At 41.1% G+C, this 26,747-nt stretch overlaps 2 protein-coding genes across 7 annotated transcripts in view; both read right to left on the reverse strand.

Moving 5' to 3' along the window:
• Positions 1-2,799: 2,799 nt before the first annotated feature.
• The window catches only part of LOC307140246 (vinexin-like), a 70,920-nt gene continuing 46,972 nt past the window's right edge, over positions 2,800-26,747 (reverse strand). For 3 of the 6 annotated variants that reach the window (XM_079839594.1, XM_079839595.1, XM_079839593.1), the window contains 16 exons: positions 24,984-25,043; positions 24,483-24,696; positions 24,244-24,358; positions 23,321-23,404; positions 22,671-22,727; positions 20,568-20,617; positions 20,066-20,244; positions 16,832-16,917; positions 16,662-16,708; positions 16,412-16,526; positions 16,167-16,295; positions 15,642-15,833; positions 7,116-7,256; positions 4,422-4,471; positions 4,147-4,253; positions 2,800-3,863 (listed from right to left, as the gene is read on the reverse strand). In XM_079839594.1, the coding sequence (XP_079695720.1) occupies positions 3,802-3,863; positions 4,147-4,253; positions 4,422-4,471; positions 7,116-7,256; positions 15,642-15,833; positions 16,167-16,295; positions 16,412-16,526; positions 16,662-16,708; positions 16,832-16,917; positions 20,066-20,244; positions 20,568-20,617; positions 22,671-22,727; positions 23,321-23,404; positions 24,244-24,358; positions 24,483-24,696; positions 24,984-25,043 (1,688 nt within the window). In that variant the 3' untranslated portion in view covers positions 2,800-3,801. Of the gene's footprint in view, positions 3,864-4,146; positions 4,254-4,421; positions 4,472-6,127; positions 6,242-7,115; positions 7,257-8,216; positions 9,069-15,641; positions 15,834-16,166; positions 16,296-16,411; positions 16,527-16,661; positions 16,709-16,831; positions 16,918-20,065; positions 20,245-20,567; positions 20,618-22,670; positions 22,728-23,320; positions 23,405-24,243; positions 24,359-24,482; positions 24,697-24,983; positions 25,044-26,747 lie in introns of all 6 variants that reach the window. The other 3 variants (XM_079839590.1, XM_079839591.1, XM_079839592.1) reach the window with 2 other exon arrangements.
• LOC307139502 (sorbin and SH3 domain-containing protein 2-like) lies at positions 18,060-19,682 on the reverse strand (the record flags this gene model as incomplete). Its single annotated transcript, XM_079838501.1, has 1 exon — positions 18,060-19,682. One exon carries the CDS (start codon positions 19,680-19,682, stop codon positions 18,060-18,062), a length of 1,623 nt encoding a protein of 540 aa, XP_079694627.1.

A 26,747-nucleotide genomic window follows, 5' to 3' on the forward strand; every position in this document is an offset into this window, starting at 1 on the left:
TGTGCCTTTAATAACAAAATTCCATATTCACAAATGTAAGTTTTCCTGTAATTTATATATATATATATATATATATATATATATATATATATATATATATATATATATATATATATATATATATATATATATATTAGGGCTGTCAAAAGATTAATTAAAGTGTTTACATAATATATGTGTATGTACTCTGTTAATTATTATTTATATATAAATACACACACAAGCATGTATATATTTAAGAAAAAAATATTATTTTTATATATAAAACATTTATATTTATATATATTATAGATTATATAAATGTATATACAGTATATACATGCAAATATTAAATATATACATGAATGTTTGTGCACTCTAAAAAATGCTGGGTTAAAAAGAACCCAAGTTGGGTTGAAAATGGACTAACCCAGCAATTGGGTTGTTTTAACCCAGCAATAGGGTTGTCTTAACCAGCAATTGGGTTGTTTTAAGCAAACATTTAACCAAACCGCTGGGTTAAAACAACCTAAATGCTGGGTTAAAACAACCCAATCGCTGGGTTAAAACAACCCAATTGCTGGGTTAGTCCATTTTCAACCCAACTTGGGTTGCTTTTAACCCAGCATTTTTTAGAGTGTGTATTTATATAAAAAATAATTAACAGAGTACACACACATATACTATGTAAACACAGACTTTTATTTTGGATGCGATTAATCGTGATTAATCCTTTGACAGCCCTAATATATATATATATATATATATATATATATATATATTTCAAGAAAGAAATAGAACATTATATTGACTATGAAGCAAAAAAATAAAATTAGTAAACATTTCAATACCTTTTTTGAGATCTACATTAAGCCCTGTCTGGTGTGCAATTTATCTTTTTTTTTAAAAATGCAAGTAATTTGTTAGACATCATTCATTCTATCCTACAATTTAGTTAACCAACATTTTGGATGCCATGTATTATTTCAGAGCTATCATAAGGATAATTTCTAGCCATTCATCAGTAGGCCTACTGGGGCACAGGCACCCCATCAAAAAGTGTCCCCACATTTTTACACTCATGGATAGGCCTATGGATTTTGATCTTGTGCCCCAGTAAAATAGGTCTAGCAACGCCCCTGGCTGACATCGTGTTTATTATGTGAAATACAGGTACTGGAAAGACCTAGTGACATGCCTGTTTCCAAAGTAAAGTTTCTGTCTATATAGAGAGGACCGTGTGCTGTACATGGCACTGGAGGCCAAACATTCTAGCTTGAGAGCACTTGTATTGTAGGCTTGAACAGCTCCTTGTTTGGTGTGCCAAGGAAGGGCTATTTGTCATGGACTGATCTATGTCAAATCTAAGAAAACAGATCTCCGCAAAATCCTTCTCTAACCCAAGTCATCACATTGTATACCTTCTCTAGTAAATAAAAGGCCAGGTCATTCAAAAATGAAAATTGTCTTACCCTCACTTTTTCCAAAAGTCAAGGGGGGTTGAAATTACATGAGAGTGAGTAAATTATGGTTTTGGGCAAACAGATTGGCATGGATGTTAAATGGGGTTTGAGCTCTGTTCCCAGATATTTTCATCAGAGAGCATGTGAAATTTAGCTCCAGTAAAAACAAATGCGGGAAAAGCACAGTCTAGACAGAAACCCCTGCCTCCTGCGAGTGAGCTGGATGGGTCTGATTCTTCCTCTGGGACAGAAACTCAGGGCGGCTCTCCACTGACCCTCTGTTTACTGTGTCGCCATGGCAGCAGGAGGGACAACTCCAGGACACGATGTGGCTGTTTATAGACTGGACGGTCTGCAGGGACTAGATTGCTATCAGAAGGATAATGTCCAGGATGGCACAATTATCCTATGCACTTAAGGAGACTGATAAAATAGTCTGATGAACTCATTTGATCTGCCGGAAAATATATGACTTTATTTATTCACTTTTGAAAGAAAAGGCAAAGAAAGACTTTAAAAACATTGATTGCTTTTACTTTTTGGAGAGTCTAATTAGATATTTGTTTGTGTATTGAAAAATGGGTGGACATGTTGATATAACCAGCAGCAATAGTTAAGCACTTCGTATGTCATGTCTTTATATAATTCAGTGATGTGATATTCAGTATATTCTTAACCAGTGATATTACAGCAATTGTCAGTTTTCACCCAATCAGAATTCATCACACAGTCTAGCACCAAATGTTCAATGCCAGAATTATACTTGGTTTAATTGAATGAACATATCACAGTGTTCTGTACTTTATAAACATTTGATCCTGAAACGTGCATTATTAAATGTCACATAAATGATGTGGTAAAATCATGCACCAGGAACAGCCCTGTTAAAGGGATAGTTCACCCAAAAATGAAAATCTCTTTAACTAAACCACAATAAGATCTCTGGTCTAGTCTGAATGGTTCACAGAGTCAGGTGGAAATATCGCTCTGTACCACCATACGCATCTCTTAAACCAGAGTGCCATGGCATTAATAAATTCTCATACTGGTACAATAATGAGTTTGCACTGACGAGCAGTTCTTTATGAAACAACATGCGCAGGATGTTACTGGTACATTAAGCATAGTGACAACACAGAGACTGCATAATTCCATGAGGTATAATATTGCCTAAATTACATGTATTATTGGTTCATGTTTCTATTGACTGACACATTTACATTTCTTGCTTAACTGACTGGAATAAAACTGTTAGTCATACAGTCTCACAGGAAGATCAAAACGCTGCATATTTTAAATTGAACATTTGAATATGAGTGTAATCACTGTGCTGAACAGATCAAAGACATAGAAAGTGAACAAGTAACAATATATTAATTATATCATAATGAAAAAGTTTGCTGAATGATCAAATAAACAAAAATAGATTTCTACGTACATTTCCTCACTCAAATTGAACCAATTTGAAGAATCGGAAGGCGACATATACAAAATACATGGCTGCCAATTGCAGTTTAGTAATTATGACATCATGTGCTCCTCTTATTGGCCATAAATAGATTACAGTGTGTAAACCAAAAGTTATGTGCAAGGTCACCTAATAGAGAAATATGTATTATAGGCAGTAGAGACATTAATACGAGTCAGTTTACGACGGTTAACATGCCCACTTTTTCCAAAACGCCTTTTGTTAGGGATACTGCATTCTCAAAAATGGTATCTCTTTAGATTGAAAAACATCAAAAATATTTTTCTCGTATCTGTAAAATCCTTCAAATGCTCAAAGGAATGTCTGGAGGAAGAACGTAGAGCCCTAGAAAACCAAAGGTTATTCTTCTGAACCAGAGAGTTTACATACTAAAAACATACATGGCAGGAACGGTTAATATCCACTGCCTGGCGCAAACATGACACTGCAATACTGTTCAATCTATACGGTCTAGATCAGATAAGACATCAGGTCCAGTGTACAGAGGGGCGCCAGTAGATCATTCCTCACCTGTATTTCACCCTTCCAATGAAGATAAACAGGGCACTTGATAACTCATAATGTTGAAATTCATTAGCTTAACTAGAAGGCAAGCGTACAGATTTTTTCAACTATGAGAAAAATGTAGGCAACCAAATGTTTTAAAGCATTTACTGAAAATACTAATTAACATAATGGTTTCAACATATTTAAGCCAAATTACATGAATGGTGCAATAACCCCTCCAAGGCCATTGGCTTGTTTCCATCAGTCCAACAGGTTGATGACTGCAACATGTCATGCTATTTCCAGCAGGTAGCTGTAGGTGACATTGTCCATCTCTCCTCATTAGATGTACGACCATCAGAGATGTGTATTAGTAGAGTCCGTTTATAGCCGCTTCACATAGTTCCCAGGAAAGGTTCCGAAAAATTTGGTTCTCCTGCACGTTCCTAAAATAATAAATCTAGAATGAGGCAGACATAAAACATTTTATCTATCTATTCTGTAAAATAAATAGCTAAGTATGTATTATAAAGTATAAATATATATTTTAGTACGAAATCCATCTATATATTTATCCATAACTCCATGGGCTATTGTTGACGGTGGTATGTTATGTTTTTTTTTTGTTGTAGAACAGCGCCAGCTAGTGGAAAATAAATGAACATCACTAAAATGCTCCTTGTGTAGTAACAAGCAACATGATTGAAAAATTTGAATTTACAGTCTTACCCACAAACCATCCATCATCACACTTCTCCATGACATCAACAACATCCCCCTCCTTCAGTTCCAGCTCGTCTTCATTTCGTGGCATGTAGTTATACAGGGCTTGAAATCTGCAAGAGGAAAGGCTCTTTAAGTGTGTTTTCTACATTGGGTTATATTAAGGAATGTACTGACCAAATCCAAATTATTCCAAAATGGAGTAATATTACCATAAAACAATAGTTTACATATGTATGCACTGGTGAAGAAAAACATGGAGGAAAAGTTGAAATACTCACGCTTCTCCTACACCTTGAAGCGGATCATGAACATATGCTTGTCTTTGGGACTGAAAAAGACAAACCATGAAAGGGCATTTAAATGTTTCCGTCTCTCATTCTGCTGTATCTGATACTGAGAACAGCCAGAGTTCCACTGCTCTCATTGAGGGCCATCAATGCAAAGCCTGAGGCCAGACCTGGATCAGCTGTGTATCTGAACTTAGTTAATGATCAAACCCGCCTAAACGTGATTAAATACAGATTAAAAAAGAATAATTGCACTTTTGTCAAATACGTATGAGATCCAGGACTACCAGGGCTCAAATTCAGGGTTTCTAAGCCGCCAAACAACATTTTCTAAAATGCGTTTGATTTATGGACTTAGAAACAGTTGAGAAATGCCTTAAATCCTGAAAACGAGGACTGTACTCCCCTTTTTTGGAAGGAAATGTGGGGAATAGGCTGCTTGCCTGGCCCTGGGGAGTACACCTTGTTTAAGCTGTGTACACAGGAAAGATCATTGGGACATTCCCAAAAGTAATCCAGACCCCAAACACTCTCAATACATGGCTTAAACCAATGCTACATGAGCAAGCCAATCTCTTCAGCTGCTTTGAGCAAAAAAAAATTAAAAAAATGTCGAAATCCACTGTTTCGCTGTTGGAAAAAAACAACATATGCTGGTTAGGTATATTTTGAAGTATGGCAGCTGGTTTGAGCTGGTTTAAGCTGGTCATGAGCTGGTTTAAAGGTGCAGTGTGTGATTTTTAGCGGCATCTAGCAGTGATGTTGTGTATTGCACGCTCGCCCCCCTCGGAGAACATAGAGAGGCTACGGTGGCCGACACAGGACAAAAATGCCGTCGTCAGAGAGAGCAGAGAGTGACTAGCGCTCTGAGAAGTTTGTCCGTTTAGGGATACTGTAGAAACATGTAAGGGGACCCGCCGTGTATGGAGATAGAATTGGCTCATTCTACGGTAATAAAAATATAATGGTACATTATGTAAGGTCTCTATACTCCCCTGAAAACATAGTTATGTATATTATATTGCATTTCTGTCAATAGATCCTCTTAAATACTACACACTGCACCTTTAAGCTGGTCAAGTTCTGGTCCTAAACTGGTCCTAAAAAACTAGCCCCAGGTTAGAACCAACTTATAACCAGTTTAAACCAGCTCATGACAAACTAAGGACCAGAATAAACCAGCTCAAACCAGCTGCCATTTTTTGAAAACATACCTAACCAGCATATGCTGTTTTTTTTAACAGGGTTGTGACTCAAGAAGTCATGGACATGCAGGAAAACCATTTCCAGACACACTTCCACATGCAGAACAAACTAAATGTTATCACTCTACAGCAATGTTAGGAATTAAAATGTTATTTTATTGACCACAAAATGCACTAATGCATAAACAAACAAGGCCATGGTGTTAAGAGTATCCCTCAGCATTCCTCCATATTGTACTGTATATTGTACTGAAGCATCATGTGACCATACACTGACAAAAATATATGGCAGTTTATACTGTATAATCATAATATCATTACATCCAGCTATAGCAGCAAAAATGGAAAGAATTGCACTCAAATCAGTGCATTCCCAGGTCAAATACAGTGAATGACATTATGCGTTGTGCAGGGATACTTTGAAATGAGAGAAAACTGAATTTCCCTTGAGTCAAATGTGCCATTGCCACACAAGGTGCACATACTCCCTACCCTATGAGATGGTGACAAGTTTTGACCTCTAACAGGCGATCCGCAGGACCTCCTAGACATCACAGGGCTACGAGGGGGCTTACCAACAACCACAACATCACGCCTTAACACAGACTGAAAGAACCAGAACCAGGAGAAGCTGACATGAGGGTTATGTGCAGTCATATATAAACATGTTACAGAAATATACACTACCGTTCAAAAGTTTGAGGTCAGTAAGATAAAACTCAGCAAGGACTCATTCAATTGATTGAAAGTGACAGTAAAGACTTTTACATTGCTACAAAAAATTCTGTTAAAAAAAACCCTTTTTGTTAATCAAATATATTATGGTTTTCACAAAAATATTAAGCAGCACAATTGTTTACAACATTGATAAAGAAATGTTTCTTGAGCACAAACAAATATGGCCTTCGTGAGCACAAGAGACTTCTTTCAAAAACATTAATCTTACCAAGCCCGACTTTTGAATGATAGTCTATATATTAAATAAATAGATTATCATGATTGAGTGAATATACTTTTCTTTTTGGTCGAAATGTCTCATTATTTACTTGCCCAGCCATCCATAATGAGCACTGCTTGTTTGTTTGTTCCCATGCCAGTGGACAGAGATAACAGGAAAAGTCCTATAAAGCTAATTTAAAGGATCCTGGGGTTGTGGGTAGTGAATTTAAAAGGGTTGGGTGATTTAAATATGTTTATGACTTACTAATAATTAATGATTCTAGCTTCCCATATAACTGTAATAATTTACTGCATGCCAGACATACAAACTACACAGTTTTGAGATTTATTTATAAATCGAGCACACTGTGGTGCAATACATCTTTCATGGAAATACATACTGCAAAAATGATGTGCTTTAAGTTATATAGGTCACTTTAATAGGGAATGTTAGTGTCTGTATTATGGAGTGGCAAGACTATAGTGGAGGGTAGAGGATTATTAGCTCTAGGACAGTCACCAGCAAGCACCTTGTCTTTACCTTGACCTTTGGGGAGCGGAGGTCCTGTCGAGAGAACAGTTTGGCAGAGGGAGACTGCGAAACCCCAGGCAATGGGGGGGTGGAGCGCGGGGAAGGGGGAGAGTATTTAGCCGATGAGGGCTGTGTGAACGGCAATGACATCTGTGAGGACAGGGGAGAGAGATTTGGAGAGGCATTCTAGGAAACTTCACCTTGCTAATGTAGAGTTGAAAACAGCTATACATGCTAAAGACACATGTTTATAATTCTCTACAGATGCTTCAGGATTTAAAGGTCAAGTGTGCATTTCTTCTGCTGTTAACGCCACCAAAAATAATGATCATTGAACATAATAAGAAACTGAGCACTCCACCAATCTTCCAGTTGTTTTGTAAAAAAAAAAATATTGGATTTTTAAAGTAAATTCTGTCATCATTTATTCACCCTCATGTTGTTCCAAACCCAGAAGCCTTTTTTAATCTTAAAAACACTAATTAAAACATTTGTTATGAAACCTGAGAGATTTCTGTCTGAACTGAGTGGTTTAATCAAAGTCTTGTGAAGAGATATGATCACTTTATATGAGAAATATGATCACTTTTAACATTTAACTTTTATTCACATAAAAATTATATTCCCATATGGTAAACATAGACACAGATGTTGTGCAACAAAAAAACCTCACTGATTCTCGTGCCACATGCATATGTTATGTGCTGTGTGTCGATCATTGTTTAGATGTAAACAAAAGACTAAATTAAATCTGTTCATCATATAAATTGATTTTCACAAGACTTGGATTAAATGCTCAATTCTTATGGATTCATTTTAACACCTTTAGAAGATTCTTAGTTTTGGTTACCTGATGGAGAGACACATCTCAGGATGTGTCTGTGGACAGAAACATCTCAGGTTTCATTAAAAATGTTTTAATTTGTGTTTTGAAGATTCCTTTTTGGAATTTAGATCTTTTAGATCTTATGGGATTAGAGATATGGGGTTGGAGTGACTAAATAAATGTATTATAATATTTGGTCATCTTAAAAAATGACACACTTGTCCTTTAAGGAAATTTATTTTTGGCTATTTATTTGGGCAGTATAACCACACTGCGAGCACTACCTCAATGTCTGAACCCTCACTCTGGGCGGGTTGGACTGGAGCAAACGTATTTGATGTCAGGGGTTCATTTAAGAAGCTGTTGTCTTCTTTCGGCTCTTCCTCTATAAACAGTCGGGGAAGCTTTTCCATTATATCTGGTTCTTGGTGATAAAATCCCTCCTCTTCTATGAACGTGCCCTTTGACTGGCTGGCTTTAATGATTGACACTAACTCCTCACAAAGATCATCGTCTGGGTCTTTTGGTGGCAGAATATCCAATGGGGATCCGTGCGCCTCAAAAACAACCAAGTCAATAGGGCTACGCAATTTAGGGGAGTCTATCTGGCCTTGTTTATAGTGGTCTATGTAATCTGAGAACAATTGCAGTTCCTTCTCTGGTAAATCAGATTTTTGACTGGAGAGGATCTCTATGACACTGCCAGATCTGGGGCTGGCGTCAAATGAGGGTGAGGTGGGTGAAGGAGTGAAGGAGGCGGAGGTGAGGTAAGGTTGAGGTGACAGGCTGGGTTCAGGGGACATGTAAGACTTTGGGAAGGAGATGGGAATGAAGTGGCCCTCTTTGAGAGCAGAAGTGGAGGTGTGGGGAGTGAGGGCTGGAGAGCGGCCCAGCATGGAGGAGGCGGGAGAAGGGGAGATGGCCGAGTCCAACACTTCATAGTATGGCTGGAAATTGGAAGGGAAGGGAGGAGGTGTAGGGGCAGGGGTTCCTGAAGGAGACAGACCCAGAGTGAGGGCCAACCACTCGCTGGTGATGGCCTGAAGGTGTGCAGATTTTTGTGGACAAGGAGAGGATGAGGAGAGTGGACGGACAGTTGGGGATGGAGAGTTGTAGAGGGTACGTGCAGATGATGGCTTAAGAGAAAGAAGGAGAGAGGAGAAACAGAAAGTGATAGTGATGATACAAGCTGGAAAATAAGAGAACTGCTAGAAAAGATAGTGAAAGTGAATTGTTATGAGAAAATACAACAGATGGTACAAAAACAGCACTTTCTATTAAGTATTCACTTTGTGTTTGGGTCCCATTGTGTGTAGATTATTTACTATTTGGATGAAAATATAATTCCACCCATCATGTAAATTAGATTTCACATACGGCTGTTGTCAAAAGAAATTATCAATATTATATCCTAGAAATCCCTTTATTGTCCGTATACAGCCACAGCTCTGCTACACATCTGCTGTCATTATGAAAGCTTGTTGCAGTCAAGCGCTCAAGTACTGTAAAGGCTCCGCAGACGCAGTATGTGGGAAACAGGCCTAAGACAAAAGGCATGAGCTACAAGGAAGGATATGCCATTATTAATAATTTTTAGAGCACAATCGTTGTCTGTATTGATTACTGAGGTGGAAACAACAACAAGGTCACTGAGAGGTCATAGTAAATGTAACTATAAACCTGTCCTCCCAAAATGAGCCTTTCACATCTACCCTATTTCACAATGCTTTTCAAGCACTCTTTTGTCAAGCTGAAATGAAAAGTCACATGACAAAAATGAGCTAGAACAGCAATTTCTGGACAATTATTTGTGAATTTCTCCAAAATGTTTTTACAAATACAAGCCATTTTTAAAAATGAATGAATCTTGCACTAATTTTTGACAACCAGAAAGTGTCCAAATACACCTTGTCTTAATTTTGAACAGTACACAACTGTTCAAATGTTTGGGATCAGTAAGATTTCTGTGAGACTTTTACATTGCTGGGAAATATTTATTTTACACTTTTTACAGAATCCTGAAAAAAGTATTACGGTTTTCACAAAAATAGTAAGCAGCTCTGATGCTTTCAACATTGATAATAATAAGAAATGTTTCTTGAGCATCAAATCAGCATTTCAAGGATTTCTGAACGATCACGTGACACAGATGCTTCAAATTCAGCTTAGGCATCACAAGAATAAATTACATTTTAAAATATATTAAATTACAAAACAGTTATTTTAAATTGTAATAATATTCACAATATTACTGTTGTTATTTTATTTTACCTGCATCTTATCAAATAAATGTAGCTTTAGTGAGCATCTTTAGAGAGACTTCCTTCAAGTAATATAAATGACATTAGTTCCCTTTCGAGGGAACTCGCACTGCATCGAAACGACACTTTGGGGATGCTCCCTTAGCATCAGCGAATCTGAAACCAGAATGCCAGCTAAGCCAATCCGATTGGCATGCGTGATGACGTAACCGTGACGGCATACCCGGAAGTATAAAAGGGGAGCTGGAACGTAATGTCGTCAGTTATCGCTCTTCAGCAATAGCGCTCTGTGTCAAAAACTGTCTGTCTATTTATTGTTGTACGTCAGTGAAAAAGTGTGTGAATGATGGAGTGTGAGAAAACTAGAGAGTTTAAGCAGTGTGTGCATCCTTGCCCTCGTTACATGTCGGGCTCGGATACACACCTGCTTGTGTGCACTGTCTGGGCCTTCAGCACGCTCGAGTCGCTGAGGCGGCTCGGCGTCGCGGATCATGGGGTTCACAGCGGGACTTGTCAGAGGGTTTCGGGACTGCTGCGGCACTTTCCCGATCCTCCTCTGACAGTTCCGAGGATCTTCCTCCCCGTGTGGAAGCCCGCACTGCGGCTTCTTCCCCCGGGGTGGGAGGTCCGGTGCTCGTTCTCTCCGGTTCCGAGGAGCCGGAGGAAATAGGCACCGAGGCGGGGGATGAAGCAGAAATTGTTTCAGCGCTTCATCCACCCGCCCAAGAGGAGTTGGTAGAGGTGTTGACCCGGGCTGTGGCCAAATTAAACATAAATTGGCCACAAGAGGCTCTTTGGGCACACGAGGCGGGCTATGGGGCGATGCCTCGGGTGGAGGAGGCTCTCGCGAGCTATCTTTCACCCGACTCTGCATCGTCCCTTAAGGCTCCGGTTTTGCCCACCAAACCCTGTCGGGACACCTCATCATTGGTGGGCAAGGCTTATATGGCGGCTGGTCGGGCTGGTAGTTCCCTGCACACACTCTCCATTCTACAGGCCTACCAGGCCGATCTCCTTAAAGAGTTAGACGAGGGAGATGGTCCCTCTCCGGAGGATATACTGGAGCTAAGGAAGGCTGCAGATTTGTCTCTCCGCATCACCAAGGAGACGGCCCGTGCTATCGGCCGCTCCATGGCTTCAATGGTGACTGTGGAGAGGCATCTCTGGCTGAATCTGTCGGGGATAAAGGAGAAGGATAAAACCTTTCTCCTGGACTCCCCGATTTCGCCTTCTGGGTTGTTTGGAGACGTGGTTAACGCCGTTGTTTCCAGACACCAGGAGGCGAAGAAGCAGTCAGCAGCTGGCCCTCAGCCGTCATCCAGCTCCTCGCACCGAAAGGTGCAAAAAGAGAGCGTCGCATCTTGAGCCCCTCCCCCGGGAGCCTGGCAACAGAGGCGACGCTCTCAGCAGCAGTCTTCCGCTCCTAAGGGCGATCTACGGAACGTCCTTCAGGCGCGGAAGGCTGCTGGGAAGAAGTCCTAGCTGCGGCAGGGCTTCTAAGAGCGGTCCCTCCCGCAGAGGAACAACCGAGGTTGTTTCCTCTGTGGCGCACTGGGGAAATGGATGTGGTAATCCCGCCGTCTATGACGCTCCGGGCCACATCGATTTCCCGCAAATGCATGCTGCACCAGCCGCCTCTGGAAAGACCTGCGGCTGGGCAGCTCGCGCGTCCGCACATGGAGAACCGTTCCCAACTACTTCCTGCCGGTCAGCCGCTTCAGGGGGTTGGGGACGGGAACCGTGTAACACCCGACGCCAGCCTCGAGAGGCTGGTTCCCTTAGTAGATTATCTCGGCGCATGGAAATGCCTTCCGAATATTTCTACATGGGTCCTGCGTACTGTAGAAAAGGGTTACAGACTGCAGTTCGGTCATCCTCCTCCAAAGTTCAGGGGTTTGTACTGGACTACAGTGGTGCCCGAGCGGGTTCGGGTAATGGAACTTGAAGTAAAAACCTTGTTAGTGAAGGAAGCCATAGAGCGTGTTCCTCCGCTGGAAAGGGAGTCCGGGTTCTACAGCCAGTACTTTATAGTTCCCAAAAAGGATGGAGGGTTGCGTCCGATAATAGATCTGAGGTTTTTGAATCTGTCTCTGTGGAGCTTCAGATTCAAAATGCTCACCATTCCCATGATCGTGAGTCAGATCCAGTCCGAGGACTGGTTCGTCACGATATATCTGAAGGACGCATACTTCCACATTTCCATCCTCCCATGTCAGGGGAAGTATCTGAGGTTCGCTTTCGGGGGCGAAGCGTACCAATATCGAGTGCTTCCCTTCGGCCTAGCCCTCTCCCCACGCACCTTCACGAAGTGCATGGATGCAGCTCTGGCTCCAATGAGACTTCAGGGCATCCGTGTGCTGAATTATATCGACGACTGGCTCATACTGGCCCAGTCGTACGATATGGCGGTCCGGCATCGAGATGTCGTTCTGGCCCACATAAGGTGCTTGGGGCTGAGACTCAACACGAAAAAGAGCGTGTTGACGCTGTCCCAGAGGACAAGGTTCCTCGGGGTCATATGGGATTCGACGACGATGCGGGCACAATTGTCTCCCGCGCGAGTCGAGACCATACTGGCGTTGGTCTCAGGAATAAGGCTAGGCCACAACATCACTGTGAGGCACTTTCAGAGGGTGCTGGGGCACATGGCAGCAGCGTCCAGCATAATACCTTCTGGTCTGCTGAACATGAGACCCCTCCAGTGGTGGCTGAAAACCAAGGGGTTCTCCCCCAGAGGGAATCCCTTCCGTATGATCAGGGTAACGCGCAAATGCCTTCGTTCCCTAGCCATATGGAAGAAACCTTGGTTCCTGTCCCAGGGGCCAGTGTTGGGAGCGTCTTGTTGCCGGAAATCCGTTTCAACAGACGCCTCCCTCACTGGTTGGGGCGCGGTCATGGAAGGCCGCTTTGCGAGGGGCCCGTGGGAGGGCCGTCATTCCTCCTGGCACATAAATTGCCTGGAGATGATGGCGATCTACAAAGCTCTCAGGAGCTTTTTCCCGGACCTCCACGGCCAACATGTCCTAGTACGGACAGACAATATGTTGCTAGCAGATATGACCTCTGCTAGCAGGTCAGCCGTGGGAGATTCCTCTGAGGAGGGATCTCCTATCTCAGGGGGCGGGTACGATATTTTACCCCCGCCCGGAGATTTGGAACCTGTGGGTCTGGCCCCTGAGGGGACCAGGTACCTAGAGGCTGGCCTATCGGCAGAGGTGATAGAGACCTTACTCAGTTCCAGGGCTCCGTCCACGAGGAGACTGTACAGCCTCAAGTGGAATGTATTTTCCACTTGGTGCAGGGAGCGTGAGGTGGACCCAGTTAACTGCCCAGTGGCTTCAGTGCTGGAGTTCCTCCAAGATCGCTTCTCTGCAGGGCTTACCCCGTCCACACTCAAGGTGTAAGTGGCTGCCATTGCGGCTTTCCACACTCCTATGGGTGATGGGCCTCTGGGTAGGCACCATCTGGTTGTACAATTCCTCCGTGGGGCTCGGAGGATGAGGCCTGCGGCTCATTCCAGAGTTCCAACCTGGGACCTGGCAGTGGTTCTCGAAGGCTTGGCTGAGGCCCCCTTCGAGCCATTGGAGTCGGCCGAACCTAAGAACCTGACCCTTAAAGTGGCTTTTCTCCTCGCCATTACCTCTCTTAGGAGTGTGGGAGATCTCCAGGCCTTGGCGGTAACGCCAACCTGCCTGGAGTTTGCCCCGGGAGGAGTAAAAGCCATCCTACACCCTAGGCCGGGCTACGTGCCTAAGGTGCCATCGAGGGTGGTCAGGTCTTTGGTTCTGCAGGCATTTCATCCTCCGCCTCATGTGATGGCGGAAGAGGGGAGACTTCACCTACTCTGCCCGGTTAGGGCGCTCAGAGTTTATTTGGCGAAGTCTGCACAGTGGAGGAGATCACAACAACTGTTGGTGTGTTTTGGCTCACCTAAGAAGGGATTGCCTGCGTCTACTCAGACAATCAGTAATTGGATTGTCCAGGCAATTACCATGGCCTACCAGGTGCGCAGTTTGCCTTCACCTGTGGCCGTGAGGGCTCATTCCACCAGAGGCATGGCCTCTTCGGTGGCCCTTCTTTCTGGGGTCCCCTTGCAGGATATCTGCGAGGCGGCCGGGTGGGCTACCCCACACACATTTATCAGGTTCTATAGCCTGGATCTCCCTACAACGCCTGGTGCTAGGGTGCTCCAGTCCTAGCTGTGCCCGGTCTCCGGCTTCACACTAGGGCAGGCGCTTCCCTTCGGTGTGGCCTAGTTGGGATTCGTTCCCCAAAGTGTCGTCTCGATGCAGTGCGAGTTCCCTCGAAAGGGAACTGCTCGGGTTATGTATATAACCCTTGTTCCCTGAGAAGGGGAACGAGCACTGCATCCCGACGCCACACCTCTGCGCGCCTGGAGCGCATGCTTCAGAGCGATTACTGCCGACATTACGTTCCAGCTCCCCTTTTATACTTCCGGGTATGCCGTCACGGTTATGTCATCACGCACGCCAATCGAATTGGCCTAGTTGGCATTCTGGTTTCAGATTCGCTGATGCTAAGGGAGCATCCCCAAAGTGTCGTCACGATGCAGTGCTCGTTCCCCTTCTCAGGGAACAAGGGTTATATACATAACCCGAGCAGTTTTGTGTTCAATGCAATAATATTCATCTTTTGTGTGTGACTTCTGTGTCCAAATACTTTATGGGGTCAGTGTATGTAGTACAAAGTTAAAATGTTTTTTCTATAATGTTTGCTATAATAAGAAAAAGCAAGATACTAGTCCAGCCCAGTCACATTAGTTCACCTTTACAAAAACATCCCTTTCAGTAAGAGCAAGAGCCGAGCAGCACATGTATAGAACAGCAGGTCATGTCCACATTTTAATTAGCCTATACTGGCAGGACGTGTGATTAATCTGATCTAATCCTGCTGGACTCGCCTCATGTGAGCGAAGGAATAAGCCTTTACTTCTTTGTTCTTTAGATGGAATTACAACTCAAGGGCATTTAATCTAAACTCAGGCTTATCTTACACAACAAGCCAAAGGTAATCTGAAGATGACAGAGGTGATCTATTTTGGCACTGGGACAGTTGCCATCTGAGGAAGGATTAATTTTGTACTTGCCACCTTGTTGGCACTGATAGTGCTGTACATGACCTATGGCAATATGAGTAACATGATATGAATGAGAGGTTTTACTGCCTCTGATGGCACCGTTTGTCGGCATGGATCATGTATTTAAAGTATAAGTCAGTATTTATTTAGATAAGATCATAAAGTCCGTCACTTAACTGGATCAGTGTATATATTTTGTGTATACACATTTCCATGAAATTCTAATATCTTTAGTCACAATGATTAAAACATCCTAAGACTGTAATATGTGATCATTTTAAGGCCCTTAAACGTTTTTGTTTTAAACACTTTAAGGACATTTTTAAGTAAAATTGCAGTTGAAAACGTACCCTACTGTTCAGTCTGTCACTGGAGTAGCTGGTGGGTAAATTGGGCCCGGGAGGTTGACCAGTACTTTGTACTGTGGTCTTCTTAACGACGTCCACATAAGACACTGGAAAAATCCCTTGTTTGTTTGTACCTAGGATCTTGCCCTCAAACCAGTTCTTATCCACCTGCCGCATCAGAGTAATGTGCTCGCCCTGGAAGACACCAACACAAGACATAAGGTGGTAGATCGAAAGCAAAAATGCTGTGTAAAATGACAAAATCATAACCAAATATATACAACTATGTGAAGAAGTTGTGGCTGGCTGGGGCAAAAGTTGACTTTTTTTAAAGGTGTTTTATGTCTTGTCACTTTATTTCTACTTATTTGGTTAGAGTTTCTGTAGAACATTAGCATTCAGTAAAAAGTGAGAATTCTTTAGAAAAAGACATGCTCTTAAAGTGGTAGGAAACATTAAAGATTGGATTAATGAGCAGTAGCTGACACTAAAGGATATTTATGACATCATTACTAAGAAAATGTTTACTTTTCTTAATGAAAGTTCCACATTAGTATCAGCATTAAAGTTGTAGCGGGCAATTGCTTCTCCAATTTCTCTGCTTTGGGCTGGAGGGGGAGGTCTCGCTGGCTGATTTCTCTCTGAAGGAGGGATTTTCTGTGAAGAGACAGAAATCAAAAGAGGAATGTAATAATAAGAATAAGAATACAAATTAATATCTAAATATATAGTGTCCCTATAAGCTAAAAATATTTATCTATTAAAGTACACACCTCAACATATGAGATGGGGAAGATGCCGACATGTCCACGATATTCTCCTTCATACCAGTTATTATCTATCTGTCGAGTGATGTATACCGTGTCTCCTTTCTTAAACGTCAGCTCTCTGGAAGGGAAAAAAAATTAAGTTAACTATATTCCACATGGGGAAATAACAAAAAAAAAGACATAAATAATACATAAAATGTACTAGCTGATTGTAGAACAGAAACTGGTGACATGATTTGCAAGTTTTTCTTACTTTGCTGTCTGTGCTTTGAAGTCATATATTGCTCTGGCTGGCAGTTTCTGTCGAGTGAATGAAGCAGAGAAATCAAACTTTAATACATGCTGTCATGATGTGGGTTTATTCACAATTTGATCAAAGCTTAGATAAAATAATAGAGTTGCTAGTGATGCATATTCTCTTACCTCTCTGACTTCAGGGGTTAGTCTTCTGCTCTGCGGTGTGTGGCTGCCCACATCAGGGTAAGAATATTCTCTGGATGTGTCCTGATCTAAAAAGAACAGAGAAGAAAACAGATTCAAAGACAAATCTCACAGAGATCAAACACTATTGCATGCATGGGAACAAGCAAAAGCATAGGAAGTAATGATTTTGGGCTTGATGAGAGAAATGCACATACACAAAAAAAAAAAAAAAGGAAATACAAAAATATACATAGTTTATTGACAAATAAAAAGTAAATAGTGTAAATAAGAATATATACATATTTTATTATCCATAATAAAGAAGTAAACTGCGATGACTCATCTCAGAAGTTATGTTATACCCATTCACTAGACTCAGATCCCCAGTATAGATCATGTGTATTTATACTAGAACTGCAAATGGTTAGCTGGCATCTGTGCCAAGTGCAGGCAAGCCCACTTGCTCTTAACGGTCTTCATTTATAAACACTATTCACTATGCAAAAGTATACAGTGTCGCATGTCTTTATGGTTAAAAAAAGTCAGAAACATTGACCTTCTCACAAAACAAATCAACTAAAATTTTAGGTACTGAGGCTGATCTCATCGCCATCAGATTTGACAGAGAGAACTGTGTTAACTCTCACAAGAGAGTATGTTTCTGCCCAAGCCAATGAAATTTCAACTCTGTTTTTAGATTGCATGCTTCAGCTGCTCAAGTCATCTGTCTAAAGCTATTTATACAGACAAACTAAACAAAGTTACATTTCTTTTGTGGCAATCCCACACACAAAGTAGTGTTCCTCTAATGTTATGATTCCCAGACAATGCATGAATCTAATAAAATGTATACCTTAAATGCATAAAAGCATCAACCAATTACATAAATGTATAGTAAACGGAGTAGGAAAATAACTTTAAATAATTGTTTGAAAAAAATAATAATAATAAAATGAGAAAATAGAAAACTAGATGAAGCAGAGGATGTGGGAATGAGTCATGCTCTCTGAAGTTCCTTGCAGCATAATGATTCCTTTCTCTAAACCAGAGGTGTCCATTCCTATTTCTGTATGGCCACTGTCCTGCAGAACTTAGCTCCAACCCCAATTGAACACACCTGAACCAGCTCACCAAGGTCGTTAGGCTTACCTGAAAGCATGCAGGTGTTTTGGAGCAAGTTGGAGCTAAATTCTGCAGAATGTTGGCCCTCCAGGAGCAGGTTGGGACATCACTGTTCTAAGCAAGCACATTCACCAACACAAATGGAACAATGCAATGGTGGAGGAGCAGAACTCAAACACAGGGGGCGAAGGGTATTTGGGAAACCAAAGAGGCCACCTTGATAGCGGAATTCAAAGTTGTTATTCCTCTGGTTGTTGTTGCTGTCTATATGGTTGTGAGAGGCACTATAGGACAGGTGTGAGTACTCAGGTTGGTGAGTGTCCTGGCTTGGCATGCCGTCAGGCTGTGGGTGGTAAGAGCGAGGTTGAATTGTAGGGCTGCCTCTCCCAAGCGCGTGCAGGGAGGAATTCCTCTCAGGAATATCGGGAAGCAACTCCACCAGCAACCTATGAAGGATGCTGTTGTCCGGCAGGCTACCTCTGCGCTTCTCAGCGCGTATGTGGTCGTAGATGTCTTTTAGAGCCGAATCTAGAGCATCATACATGCAGCTCTTGGAGTTTGGTATTCCGGAAAAACTCAAAGGTGACAGGTTCTTCCGGCGGAAAGGCACTGGGCTGACCAGGAAGGCAAGCTTGCTGAGGCCAAACTCAGATTCTTCAACTCGCAAATGTTGTCTCCGGTCCTGTTTGGCCCTTTCGTGCTTAATCATAGTGGTGAAGCGTGTGTAGGAAGCCGGGCAGCGGCCCTTGCAGGAGCTCACAAGCTGCCTGTGATAATGATGGGCGTGCCCAGATCCGCAGAAGCTCTCGGAGGAGGCAAATGAACACAGGTCGAACTCCCTCTCGCTGCAGAAGGATGAGCCCTCAATCTGGATGAAGTCACTAAGATCAGACACTACAGCATCATGCTCACTGTCTGAGTAGTCGTTGTGCATGGCAGAGTTTTGTAATTGGTCACTGGTGACTTGGATGTGGATTGGCACATGTGTGTTTATCTTGGGGTATTGAGGCCGTCCTTCAGGGGGATTCCTGGCTGGTGGTTCTTCATCCAGTAATGACTCAATAGAGAGGCTACGCTTGGGGCTGCTGGTCCTCTTAGAAAAACCCCTGATCAGGCACTCATTTCCAAGATTTGGCATGGATTTGGACTTCTGGATCAGACTCTCAAATTCAGAAATCCTGTTGTGCACCATGTCCCTAGGCACCTCTTCATTACAGCCCTTGTTGCCAGTGCGTCTGTCCTTGCGCTGTTCGCTTTCATACTCATGGATCCTGGATTTCACAGAGCATATCACGGTAGAGTTTATCAGCTCTTGCCGGTTGATGTGATGCATCTTCTTGTAGAGTTTGAGGAAGCCTGGTGTATCGTGGGCTGAGCGGTGCCTGGTCCTCTCCTTAAGATCCTCAGACTCTCTACCGTTATTGCATTGTGATGACTCTACATCCCCGTTGTGCAACAAGGAACCAATGCTTTCCGAACGGGTTTGCACTTCTTTTCCCTGCCCCTCAGACAAGAGATCATCACAACTCCAGGATTTGAGCTTAGACGAGGTCTCGTCTGTGATCATCCAGTCTTCTGGGTTCTCTTGGGCTCCTTTCCAGCCTTCAGGGAGGCTGGAAAAGCCATCTGAGACATTAATGAAACTGTCCTCATTTTGCTCTTTGTTTTGGTATGTGGATTCTGAGGTAGCATGGTTTTGATTTTGACAGTTTAAATGTGCTGTGTGCATATAGCTCACATCCCCACCTTAGATATCCACCACAAGCAGCATGGTAAAAAAAAGAGACATGAGAAGACATTAAAAGGTAATTGACCCATAGGAGAGACAAGTAAGGACGTTTATACAATGACCTGGAAGAAAACTGGAAAGAAATCAGACATCTTGATCAACAAGCCCTTGTTGAATAAAGAAGAAGCAATTGATATGCTACACTACACTGAGGCAAGATTGTAAACACTAAATAATTCATTGAACTTTATTCATGCAAAGGGAAAGTCATTTAAAATTCTGCTTGTGCTGTAAGGAGCAAAATGAGAATTGTCGGCAAACCTTCCCCTGTTGCTTATTCTTTCAATAAGGTGTACAAATGTGACTGTTCGTCTGACGTCTACCTTTAGTCCTGGTGGCGGCAGGAGAACAGGGGCTGGTGAGGGGATTCCTCAGGGGGCTGCTGCTCTTGGGCAGCTCTGGTGGTCTCACAGATGTTTGTGTTGTGCCCACGCTGCTCTGAGCCCTGGGCTGAGCTGTTGCAGGTTCAGATTTCCGTCTCCTCTTGTTATCACTTGCAGAGCTAGAGAATGAATGTGATGGAAGTAAAGAGTAAAAACACTGCTAAAAATTTTCTGAATGTTAAAACTTAGTGGAACACACCTGTTCTGTTTAATGTAATAACATGCACCATACATCCACAAAGAATGACATAGGGACCAGTTGGTTAAAAGTCATTGTAAAAATGTTTTGAGAAAAGGTCTGTTTTTAGATGTCACATGGTTTGATATTTTTCATCTAAAAAATATAGATATTTTTGAAAATCTATGAAATTAAATGTATAGATTTTTGTGACTTGTGTGTCCAAATGTTTTTTTGGGGTCAATGTATTCACAGTAAACCTACCTTGATGGCCTTTCAAGGCTCCTGTCTGCGGATGGCTGATAAAGGGAGGTCTGAAACAGATGAAGAAGAAAGAGCAGGGTGAATTCCTCACTTAATGTCCACACTTACTGTACAGTAGTCCTTGATGCTCCTAGTGCTCTCCTTCATAAATCCAACAATGGTTAAAAACAGTAAAACGTCTTATGTTTGGATACGTGACATTGGCAGCTGTCCTTCGAAAAGCCCAGCCATTCCCAGGACAGCTAGACGTGTTCGATCACTTACAAGGGCTTCTATGTCGAACAAAGCAGGGAATTCCTTGTACGCATGGCTGGAGTAGATAATCATCTTCCAGTTTGCTGAATCTCTGAGCAGTGTTATCTGGAACAGCTCTTCAGACCAGCAGCAGACGCCCCATGCGTTTTTTTAACCCTCTTTAAAAGTAGCCCAAGCATGCAGTACCAGGAATGTCTCTTCAGTGTGACACGTTTACATCTATTCAACATAAATACAGCTCTGAATGACAGATACCACACTAGCAAGCTCAAAATTTGGCTGCAAAACCTCTGTGACAATTATTAGCAATTATTTGTTTGGATTTACAGCATTCCTCAAACCATAACTGTTACTACTTTGGCCTATAAGTTATATTCTGTCTTTACAGTGGTCAGATTTTAGGACAAATTCACTCACATTTGCCCCACTTTTGCTTGTGCAATACCAGTTCAGTTTAACCATTATTCTTAATTCATTTCTCCCTTTGACAGCTAGCAAACTATATTTACAATGACAGAAAAAAGCCCCTGAGTGAAACAGGATATGTAACATGATACTGTACAGAGCATGTCCATAGATCCTTCACCTACTACAAACACATGGACAGAATCGACAGATGAGAGCCATGAGGAAGTGCCCGTCTTATTACAAATATGCAATGGAATAATAGACAAAAATGTTATGACAAAAAAAGAAGCTGACATGGTTGCACATGGAGTACACTGATTCTTGAGACATGGGACAAAACATGTCTCACACTTTCACCTGCAGCATTTCCACTTAAATAATGATCAGAGATGATCCCTAGAATGTTCTTAACTCAAATTTACCATGCCATCCTAATATGCAGCCAACTGTGCTTATTTTTTTTTTCTTTGTTTTAGTCATTGCTCTGTCTGAACATGATTTACATACTAATCCAAAGTAATTCTACAGCACATAAGCTTTTATTTTGTCAGTTCTGTTGTCTAATATGTCTCATATATCAAATAGTGTATTGCTCCACTTGAAACAATGAGCTTAGTGTTATAACCGAAATTACAGTTTTTCTCAGTCACTTTGGTACATTTCTCGAATCATCCTGGACATTTGCAAAATAGTAAGTGCATTTCTCAAAACAATTCGTACAAATAGCAAAACACCATGGATTACCTGCAAAAGCCAGTCTCTTGCTCAAAATCTGAACGTCTAAGGGAAATGTATAGAAATATGCTTGACATATTATGACAACTTGTTCAACCATTTTGCATGTAAAGACTTATGCTATGAACTAATGGCTAAATGTTGTGGGGGGTAAGACTATTCAACAGAGACCCATTATAATACATTTTGATCAACATGACGTAAGCAGTTGATAATGTAGGAAACAGCAGAGAATTGTACATAATCATTTGCATGGATGTACCAAAGCATTTGCAACTTGTTCAAAGAAATGAGAAACTGCTTTTTTGATGTGCACAAGTGACACAATGATGTGAAGATTGAAAAGGTAGTTTTGAGAATTTCAATTCTGATCTGAGAAATGTACCAAAGCGACTCAGAAAAACTGTAAGTAATATTAAAATAGGCTGGGTTCAGAAGGTAGGCACTAGCCTGTTTCTATTCATTTCTCTCTCTCTCTCTCTCTCTCTCTCTCTCTCTCTCTCTCTCTCTCTCTCTCTCTCTCTCTCTCTCTCTCTCTCTCTCTCTCTCTCTCTCTCTCTCTCTCTCTCTCTCTCTCTCTCTCTCTCTCTCTCTCTCTCTCTCTCTCTTAGTCAGTCAGTCAATATAGTATGCCAGTGAAGCAGTTAATCACTCACTCACTCACTCACTCACTCAATTTGGATTCATTCATTCATTTTTTTTTACCTCTGCGCGGAATCGAGGTGCGCTCTCTGGATTGTAATCAAGACGTTTTTTTGGAGGCTTCAGCCAGAGGTGGGATAGAGGAGGGGATGATCAGAGAAACAGTGACATAACAAGGGAGAAAGTAAAATCACATGACTGAGGAGATTGGAGAACAATGTGACGACCACAAACTTAAGTTGCATATATGCAACAAAAACACTACACACTGCAGTATATCTGCTTTTATATTATCACAACCTATAACACGGCAAGCCTACGACTGCAGAACTACACACACCTTGCACAAAGAGTAAGACGACAGTCAAAACATCTAGTTTGTAAATCCAGCAAACAGTAAAAGTCATGCAAATAACAGCAAAATTAATTCCAAAACAGATTTTATAATCAGTGACCAGTAGTTTAATGTGTACAAAAAAACAAGAAATCAAAGCCTTGATTGCAAAGACTAAAATGCTGTTAAGAGGAAGCGAGGCTCATTATCAAACTCTATCGTATGTGTTACAGCATACAGAATTGTTTGGTCATTCCAACCAGTCATTTCAGACATGACCATTACAGGTCGGCAGCATGTACAGCACGTATCTGACCTTTCCACCCCCACACCAATCACAAGCGGCATGCTAGCAGCACCAAACCAAAGCCACACTTACCGGCCGCCCAAACTCCAGTTCAGCAAAGAACTTATACCACGGCTCATTCTCTAAATCTATGTCCTCAGGTGTTAAGTTACTTGTCTGGTGTTGAGAATGTAAGCAAGTGGGAGAAGAAGATGACAGGAAGGGATGAACTGAGGTAATCATGGGAATGTGACAATCAGATACAGATATAAAATGAAAAATGTATTCAGCTGACAAGGAACAAGAAAAGTTCAGCAGAGCTCAAAACGGATGAAAACAGCAACAGTAAAATGTTTATTTCCCCCTCCTATCCAGCAGAGGGCAGCGGCACATAACAATTGCTCACTGCACAAGGACAAACTGCTCCAACAGGAGCAAATTGGTTTCCCCAACCTTATTAGTGACCTTGACCACACCACGCTCTAATGGACTTGCAATTTATGTGTTCTATTGAGTGACTCTACACAAGCTTGCTAAAGCACTTCCACTCGATTAGGGCAAACGTTTGTGGTGATTCTTTTAACATATACAGAAAGCTCATCATGTAACTACAACTGTATATTGTCATGTATATTGTTAATACAATTCCATTAAAATATAAGAAGAACTCCGTTTAGTCAATGAGCATATGGTGCATCATGCCCGCAGAGCGGCTAACACTGGATCCACAGATTGATAGTATTTCATTAGATGCATCTGGTTTACGATCTGTCTATACCCATAAGGTCATGGGGCATTAATTCTAAGATCAATATGTCTGTGCCAATACAAAATACAAAAAAAAAAAAGCCTCTTTATGGACTTTGTGCTGCTAGCTTCAAACAAACCATAAATAATTAATTTACCTTTAAAACTATGCTCACAATGTATTTAGCTCATTTTATTCAATATGGATCTTTTTAAAGTTTCGTGCAAAAATATAACATATTAAACATTAAAAAACACTGATTACTTACCGTTCTTTCTTGCTCTAAGATAGATGACTTCCCCGGCTCATAGTCAAAAATACTCCTTGGCTCTGCTCTATATTTCCGTGTGTCAACCTTTCTATCAGGAGGTCCCCACTCATTCCTGGGAAACATGCAAAAAAAAACAAATATTGCCAGTAAATCTAGATGTAGTAGCATATGCTGTAAGATGCATGATTTGCCTGAAAAATGTTGTCATTGTGTAAGCATGGATAGGTGGTTCTCACATGTCAGGTGTGCTCCTGCCTCTCTGTGGTGCCTCCCTTTCATTGGATCTCTGCTGTGTGGATGCTGATGTGGGCAGAGGAGAAGGGAGAGAAGAGGCAGCTGGAACCCTGAAACTGTATACGCCATTATCAGAGACACTCTTGGTGATGGGCCGGTAGGTGCCGGTTTTAGGTGCAGGATGAACCTGAACAGCATTAGGGGCAGCATGCTTATCTGAAAGAAATATGGTATATTTCAGTATGGTTAGTTTCAAAATGCAGTATAATAATTATTATTATTGTTATTATTATTTATTTAATAACAAAAATTACGGAAGTATTTTATTTATATATAAATATATTTTTATACAGAAATATATTTTATTGAAATAAAAAATCATTTATTACTATATAAATTAATTTATTTTTAAACAAAATGTAAACAATAAAAATACTTTATACGTATTGCATTTTTTTGGCATCAATATGTTTGCTTTACAGTAATGTTAAACAAAGAAAAACCTTGTTTGGAAATAGTTGTAACAGGGTCTGTGGCAGTATGGGATCCAGACCACTCGTTTTCTGTGAAAACAAATAAGTAAACATGATTAAAGGTACACTATGTAACTTTTTTTTGTTCAAAATGAACAAAACTTAAATATTGAGTCAATACACCATCAATCCTTCTTCCAAAACATGTTTTTGTCTTACCCTGATTCAGCCTATTACGAGTGTTTTTAGTCTAAGCGGGATGGTTTTCGTGGGAAATTGCTTACATACGTCACTCTACCCTGCGTGTCTCGTCATATCCGTAAATAGAGAAAGATTGATCTGGCTACCTTGACGCATGTATGGTGTGGGAGTGGCATATGTTAGTTGTCACAACGAGCGAGATAGTTTGACATGGAGCAGATAAATCCCGAACCTCAGGGGAATGGCCTTTTTAAAACACACAGAACATAGGAGAGTCTGCTGGCAAAAAGAAACTGCAACAGAGCTCATAATAAAACAAGAATCAACATTTGCTTGGATTTTCAGAGATGGCAAGAACTGAATGATTTGAAATGTTGTAAAAGCGATGCGGAGATGGTGTTTTTATTGCTCAACAGCTGGGTAATGTATTTTATTGAATAGATAAATTGCTATATGTAGTTCTCTAACAGAGTTTATTGTAAAGCATTATCTATTGTAAAGGGTAATTTCATTATGGTTGTTGTAGTGTTGTGCTGGAATTTATTTTCAAGAAAGTACCGTGTCTATTAAAGGGTATAGCTACAGTAACATCTTGAGATAGTCAGTTAACAATATTCATCCACACAGTCACGCAGAGCCGAAGCACAACTAAAACAATGTTATTCCGCAAAATACTTGCAGTTTTGTTTTGTAAACTTGTAACTTGTAAACAATGTAAACTTTACATTGCGTACCTTATATATGGATTATATATACTATGGATTGCACATTTCACAAAAAAGTAAATGGCGTGGCATTTGCAGGATGTGGGAGTAAGATAATAAAAACATAATAGGAAGCAAAATGAGGGTGTTGATCCTGTGACCCCTGTAATCTTTCAGACAAACCATCTGACAGTCCATTTCCAGTAATGAACACACTTGTAATCCACAACCTGCTGAGTAAAGCTCTTTTGTTGTCAGTACTCATTAGATGGCCCTAGTTTGCCCTTCTCTGCAAAAAAAAAAAAAAAAAAAAACTATCCCTCTAGCAGGCAGGTCCTCAGTCACACAGAAAATACAGGTCTTTATCTTGTCTGACACAATTAACCCTTTAAGGCATTTTTAGATTTTTTTTTTCTGAGTGACATACACAAAAGTAAAGACTGAGAGCCTAAAGGTAGGTATTGTTTTATAGAACACTAACTTTTTAGAAAATATAAATTACATTACATTTGGATGGATATATATATATATATATATATATATATATATATATATATATATATATATATATATATATACAGTTTTACATATTTTTTCTTATTTGACATGCAATAATTCAGGAAGAAAATAAGGTTGGAGGGAATTTCTTTTTGTTGAAGCTTCCCTACATGTGTGCTGCATCTGGATAAAATTTTGTGGTGATAGCATAAAGTAATCAAAAGTTACAGCATTTGGAACCAAGGTAGCCCTTGACGCCCCCTAATGGGCATTTTTTAAATTGTTCCTCCATGAGAAATATCGAGTATGGGGTCTCTGCAGAACAAAAGTGGGCATTCTAAATTTGTGGGTGTTTTTAAACTGATGGGTGTTTATAAATCATGCAATGAAA

Source organism: Gobio gobio, assembly GCF_949357685.1.
Source record: "Gobio gobio genome assembly, chromosome: 16".
In the NCBI taxonomy this organism is placed as follows: domain Eukaryota; kingdom Metazoa; phylum Chordata; class Actinopteri; order Cypriniformes; family Gobionidae; genus Gobio; species Gobio gobio.